The sequence below is a fragment of the Cornus florida genome, unplaced genomic scaffold (genome assembly GCF_030987335.1).
Source record: "Cornus florida cultivar Cherokee Brave unplaced genomic scaffold, ASM3098733v1 CherokeeBrave_3.0.0_Hap2_Chr07, whole genome shotgun sequence".
In the NCBI taxonomy this organism is placed as follows: domain Eukaryota; kingdom Viridiplantae; phylum Streptophyta; class Magnoliopsida; order Cornales; family Cornaceae; genus Cornus; species Cornus florida.
In genome coordinates, this window is record NW_026775577.1 from 39243294 (window position 1) to 39250343 (window position 7050).

Sequence of the window (7050 nt, forward strand, 5' to 3'; positions counted from 1 at the left end):
TTGAGATGAAAGATCTTGGAGAAGCAAGTTATATTCTTGGGATCAAGCTTATGCGAGATCGGGTTAAAAAGAAAATAGACTTGTCTCAAGAGTCTTACATTGACAAAGTTCTGATCAGGTTTGGAATGGAAAACTCTAAAAAAGGGTTTTTGCCATTTAGACATGGGTTGGCTCTTTCTAATGACCAGTCTCCCAAGACTGATAAGGAAATTGAGCAAATGAGGCGGATACCATATGCTTCGGCAGTTGTTAGTCTCATGTATGCCATGGTCTGTACCAGACCGGACATCTGCTACTCTGTAGGGATTGTCAGTAGATATCAGTCCAATCCTGGACTTGATCATTGGTCAGCTGTGAAGAATATCTTAAAATACCTTAGAAGAACTAAGAATCTAATGTTCATTTATGGAGGTGATGATCTGGTTCCAGTCGGATATACGGATTCTGATTTTCAATCAGATCCTGATGCCAGGAGATCTACATCTGGATATGTGTTCAAGTTCAATGGAGGGGCAGTTAGTTGGAAGAGTGTCAAGCAGGGTTGTACTGCTGACTCAACCATATAAGCAGAATACATTGCAGCCTCTGAGGCAGCAAAAGAAGCTCTTTGGTTGAGAAACTTTCTAATTGAACTGGAGGTTGTGGAGCACATAGATCGGCCTATAACGCTTCATTGCGACAATAGTGCAGCTATAGCCCAAACCAAGGACCCAAAATTTCATAAAGGAACAAGACACATTCAGAGGAAACATCATGTGGTTCGTGATATAGTAAAGCGAGGAGATATACTTGTGGCTAAGATTGCATCGGAACATAACCTTGCTGATCCATTCACAAAGGCTTTACCGATCAAGATGTTTGATCGTCGTATGGAGAACATGGGAGTTAGATGTGATTTGAATTGGCTATAAGTGCAAGTGGGAGCTGTTAGGATATGTGTGCCCTAGCATAGCAAATTCTAATTTTGGATTGTAAAAGTCATGGTTTCTTATTTGGATATTATTATTAAAGCATTATACAATTGGTGAATAGAATGTATTATTTTTCGATTCTTTATGGAATTGATGGTGTCTGCTTGATTACAAAATATATTTATATATGTATGTAATGGCAATTAATACTATGATATAAATTAGTAATCATAAATGGTTTAAAGTCGGTAATTATGGATGGACATTTAATTAGTTAAGACTTAAACCGAGTCCACGATAGATTGAGATATATTGCGAGAGCTGTCGTATGCAATTGCTCTCTATCACAGTCATGGCTTTTGACTCTCAAGCATGAGAGAAGTATAGACTCTTTTATTAATTAATAATTACTTTGATTAGTTCGGTGGATACCTCAGGATCCTTAGATCAACACTTTAGATAGTTATGTAATTAATAATTAAAGGTCTATATTCTCAATATTTGCATCAGTGCTATTTGTATTTATTTTGTTTTGATTATGGTTGATCACAAATTAAATTCGAAGGCCTTCGTATGTTTTAGACAAATGTTTTCTATATATATTTATTTAATAAATTATTATTATTTTTTGTCAAATAAATATTTTATTGTGATCGAGCCGGAAATAATCAAAAGTAACAAAATAATTATATTAATTATGTTGTCGGATTGATGGCTTTAATTATCCGATAAATAATTAAGCATAGAGGGGTCAAAGTGCAACATTGACTTAGAGGTTATTTACTATTTAATTGGAGTGCAATTAATTTCTTTTAGTGGAGTAGAAATTAATTTATGAATTAATTGAATTGGGTCCATGGTTTAATGGACCGGACCAATTATTAATTTATAGGAGCCAAGAAAATAGTAAGCCCAAAAGGATTCTCACCAATAGCCCAAGTTGATATTGGAGTCATGTTAGGATTGAGAAAGTTGAATTAGAGATGGAGAATGATTTATTGTTTCCTTATTCTTATTTTTATTTTGCCTATATATACATGAGTTCATGTATATTTTAAGTGTGACTTGGAGAACAAGAAAAATGAATACACTTTCTCTCTCTAGATTTTAGGGTTTTGTTTTCTCTTCTAAAGGAGGCTACCACCAGTCTAGATTCCAAGGTCATTCATCAAGGCATATTGGTGATTCCTAAAGGGAAGATAATAATCGAACGGAAGGAGAAAGGATCTTGCTAAAGGGATCTATAATAAGTGAGAACATTCACTTTAGAGGAAAGTTCAAAAGATTTAATCAGACCTTTGATGTAAGTATTTAATCTGTTTATTGAATTATGCATCATCTTTTATTTATCTTTGCATAAAACTTGTCTCTGTGTGATGAATCAAGATCTATGATTGCAAATCCCTCAAAAGTTTTAAAAACTTGCACGTTTCCCAACATCTTCAACGCCTGGATTCCATCCGGCCATCCAAGGAGTTGCATCTCCATCAAAATGGAAGGATGCAATCACCACACACTGTTCGTCTGGAATATTATGATAATGGAAGTTTGGCTCAGCTCGCGAAATCCAATCCAGGGGTTGTTTTCCGTCGAATGTCGAAAATTTTAGCTAGAGAGGTCGAATTGTCCTGGCACGATTAGTGGCTTGAGGACGGGCTGCAGAAGGAGAGAAAGAGTCACCCAGGAGCGAAGGTTGTGTAGACCCTACTCGTAACAATGAAATTCCTCCAGCATGACTTTCTGGAACTCCACTTGCTGCTTGGTTAATTGTTGGAGGGAATTCTGCATTTTGCTGAAGTGTGCAGTTGTTTCCTCTTTATGAAGTTGGAGTTCGACTTCGACACTCAGTAACTCCTGCTCCTGAGATTGTCCACCCCCAGCTTTCTTTCCCATGATTGTACTTGCTCTCATACCAAAATAGTAGGTTCGAGGGAGAAATTAGGCTAGACGAGTTTACTTGGTCGTCAGCCCACAAAGGAAAGAAGAGGATATATTGCAAGTCTTCGTCTCTCTATGTGGCAATTGCAAAATAAAAGGGTAAAAGCTCGGTGTGACAAGTGTGAATCTCAAAGCAATCATTTGTGTAAGATAATGTTTAGAATTCTATCAGATTTGGATGTTGATTAATAGTCATGATTCAAACTTTGGGCAGGGCTTAGTACCATGTTGAATATTTGAGTCCTCTAGACCTCCCATTTATGGGATTGTAATTATTACTTATTTGTAAAACTTTGAAATTAACATTTCAAAAAGAAAAATAAAAAAATTTCGGGAATGTATAAAAATTGAAGGATGAGGACGAAAATTGAAAAGCGACTATACTAACAACAATTGCGAGGCTGCTAAGTGGATCTTGAGCATGTTTAGGTTCAGTGTGTTTTCTACATGTATGAACATCCTCTGAATTTTATTGTCCCACAAACTTTTTACGTAGGGTTTTAGTGCAGGAATGCATCATGTTACTCAACGCTTTGGAGAGTATATCAACTATTTAGAAAAGGATATTGGAATTTTGAATATTGCCATTCTAAGGAAGTTAGATCACTTATAGAAGAACTAAGTAGGAGCCCAATTAATGTAGTAGTTCAAAAACTCAGGCTTCAATGCTTAAAGAGTAAACACTTTTTTCGAGAGTAAAGATGGAATAAAGTGTTTAAATTGAAGATGCTTAGATCTTCTCATCTAACATACTTCCACCATATTGTAGAACCAATTTTTTTCCTGGCCCCCCCCCCCCCCCCCAAAAAAAAAAAAAAAGAAGACATTATCTAAGGAAAAAAAAAAATGCCGCCTTGTTTAGTATTTGTCCCATCGAAGAGAGACTAAATATACACAACCTTCTTAGATGACTATAAAAAGTGCTACTGAGCATGGTTTTAACCCTTATGCTTATGAAAAAAAGAAGAAAAAGAAAGTCTTTGTTTAGTATTTGTCCCATCAAAAAGAGGCTAAATGTACACAACCTTATTATATTATGATACAAAGTAACTACTTTCATATTCATTCACATTCCCATCCCCGTAGTTAGCAGTCTGCATGTTATACTAAAAAAAAAAGGGAATAAGCCGCGCTTTCTTTCATACTAATTTCTCTCGAGCAAAAATTAGCCTAGGCCAAAACCATATTGTTAACGTTCTTTTTCTTTGAAATTCTTCCATTTTTATTTCTTTATTATTAGCCAAATCAAGGAATTGGCTACCCCACTATTCTTCTCCCCTACTTTCAGTGTTTTGGTCTAATGGTATCTTCTTCCATTTCGAAGAAGATACCATTATTGTGAAAAATATCTTAGTTTAGGTTCGCCAAAGTTGAATTTTTGCATTAGCTATTAAAATATTCCTAGTCAAACTAAACAAGAAAAATCAATCTTAATTTCTTGCCTTATTGCTGAGGCATGCCATAACCCACCTCCCCCACAACACACACTATATATACCCCTACAACCATCCAGATTGAAGACACAAGGCATTCTCTCTCATTCTCTCTCTCACTAACCACCTTCTCTCTCTGCATTTCATTGGTTTAGTTAAGTTACGACTCACAACTACAGTTTTTCATGGCAAAATCACCAGAGACAGAGCACCCAGTGAAGGCTTTTGGATGGGCAGCTAGAGACTCCTCTGGAGTCTTCTCTCCATTCAAATTCTCCAGAAGGTACTCACTCTATATCACTCTCTCTATATCTTATATATGTATTTACATTTATATGTGTAAATATATCTGTGAGTATTTCTTTAGTTTTTTAAATATTGGGTTTACGGTGTCAATCTGAATAGTCTGGTTTTAGATATATCTGGCGTCTGAAATGATGTTTGCAGGGCCACTGGTGAGAAAGATGTGAAATTCAAGGTCTTGTATTGTGGTATCTGTCACTCTGATCTTCACTTTGTGAAGAACGAATTTGGCATGTCTATGTATCCTCTCCTCCCCGGGTATGATTCAACTTGCTCTCTCTCTCTCGCTCTCTCTCTCTTGGTAACACTGAAATTTGATATATATATATATATTTAAAATCAAGCACACACCTGTGCGTGGTGTTTTCCTTTTTGACGCTATAAAGATGACCTTGAAGTCTTTGGAGTGTGTTCTACTGTTACACCACAGTTGAGTTAGCCACACTGTAGTATTAAGATTTACGTCCTCTAACACTTATATTTGTCAATTGAATTGGGTGATGCAGGCACGAGATCGTGGGCATAGTTACTGAGGTGGGTAGCAAGGTACAAAAGTTCAAAGTTGGAGACAAAGTTGGTGTCGGTTGTCTGATTGGAACATGCGGCTCATGCGAAAATTGTGCTAAAGATCTTGAGAGTTACTGTCCTGAAATGATACTTACTTTCAGTACCATTTACCATGATGGAACAGTCACATATGGGGGTTACTCTGATATCATGGTTGCCGATGAACACTTCGTGCTTCGCTGGCCTGACAGCCTGCCTCTTGATGCTGGTGCTCCTCTCCTATGTGCAGGGATTACAACTTATAGCCCCCTGAGATATTTCGGACTTGACAAGCCAGGTAAACATGTGGGTGTGGTAGGTCTAGGAGGTCTCGGCCATGTAGCTGTGAAGTTTGCGAAGGCTTTTGGGGCTAAGGTGACGGTCATCAGTACATCCCCTAACAAGAAAAAAGAAGCCATTGAACAGCTAGGTGCTGATGCATTTTTGGTCAGCCTTGACTCAGATCAGATGCAGGTATCTACTTTTTCTAATTATTGTTTTTATCAATCACTTCGCTGAGGTATTAGTGTGTTCTAATCTCATGTTGAATTTATATAGGCAGCAATGGGCACAATGGATGGTATCATTGATACTGTTTCTGCAAATCACTCTATTTTACCGTTGATTGGATTGTTGAAGTCACATGGAACATTGGTTTTGGTTGGTGCACCAGAGAAACCACTAGAGCTACCAGTGATGCCATTGCTTATGGGTAAGTTTTTGACATCACTAGTGTATTCTAGGAATTTGATACGCGTTAATGATAATTTCCCGTGTCTCTTTGCTTCTTCGACTTCTCTTATTAGAAATGATATCTAATGTGGAATGTGGACTAACAGGGAGAAAGATAGTGGCTGGTAGTAGCAGTGGGGGAATAAAAGAAACGCAAGAGATGCTCGACTTTGCAGCAGAACACAACGTAACAGCTGATGTTGAGGTCATTCCAATGGACTATGTGAACACTGCTATGGAGCGTCTTGCAAAAGCTGATGTTAGATACCGATTTGTCATCGACATTGGGAACACTTTGAAAGCTCCTTCATCCTAGGAATTTTGGTTTTTCCGAGGTTGTTTCGTGGTCAGACAAGGGATCGATATTAGGATCTATGTTTCTATGTGGTTGTCTTCTATGGTTGTTGACATCGATCTTAATCTTCTTGTAAATCAGTGCTCAAATGTGAGATTTTATTTCGTCGTGTGTACTTTTTTCATATGGACAACTTGATTGTAATAATACTTGTTCATCGTATTGTATCTTCTCTTGCCAGGTTAAAAAATAGACCCAGGGTCATTCATATGCTAAAGCAGAATTCTGGTCAATCGAATCCTAAACTTTAATTTTTTAGACTTCAAAATTTCATTTAATAACATGGTTTAGGTATAATAATTTGTAAACTATATATTATTTATATAATATTATTTACGACCATGGAACCAAATTCTCACCGGAAACAACATTTTGTTTGTATAATTCACTCTTAAGAGGAGTTCACTCTATGCAATTAGGATAATTATCCCCTTACAAAAGTAAAAAGCATTCCATGTGCCCCATACACCAAGGGCAGAGCCAGTGTAGGTTTAGGGGTAGCCCGACAAGTTAAATTTCTCTTCTTAAAATATACTCTATTTTTTTTTTTTTTTTTTTTTTTTTTAAAACATTATAAGAAAAAAATATCACACAAGTCAAATTCAAATTCAAATAGAGAATAATTCGAATGAGGATAAAGGTAAGGTAATCACCTTCCCAAAAATCTCTCTCCAGATCACCAAGGTCTCTCTATTGGGATTATAAAAAAAGACTATTGCTACCTCCCATAGAAGGCCATGAGTCAACACCTCCTACAAGATGGCGATTAGCCAACCTAAAAGGTTTGAGAAATTAAATGCAAAATTTATTTTTTTAATATTAAAATTCCAAA

At 36.6% G+C, this 7050-nt stretch overlaps 1 protein-coding gene across 2 annotated transcripts; it reads left to right on the forward strand.

Annotated features, from left to right (window-relative positions):
- The first annotated feature begins 2504 nt into the window (after positions 1–2504).
- LOC132267070 (8-hydroxygeraniol dehydrogenase-like) lies at positions 2505–6343 on the forward strand. 2 transcript variants are annotated; one of them, XM_059768121.1, is made up of 6 exons: positions 2505–2528; positions 4504–4565; positions 4730–4843; positions 5092–5605; positions 5690–5843; positions 5971–6343. In XM_059768121.1, the coding sequence occupies exons 1-6, from the start codon at positions 2505–2507 to the stop codon at positions 6177–6179; spliced, it is 1077 nt and encodes a 358-aa protein (XP_059624104.1). In that variant the 3' UTR covers positions 6180–6343. The 2 variants fall into 2 exon arrangements, with proteins under 2 accessions (XP_059624104.1, XP_059624102.1); XM_059768119.1 differs by lacking the exon at positions 2505–2528 and having other exon boundaries at positions 4464–4565.
- Positions 6344–7050: the final 707 nt, after the last annotated feature.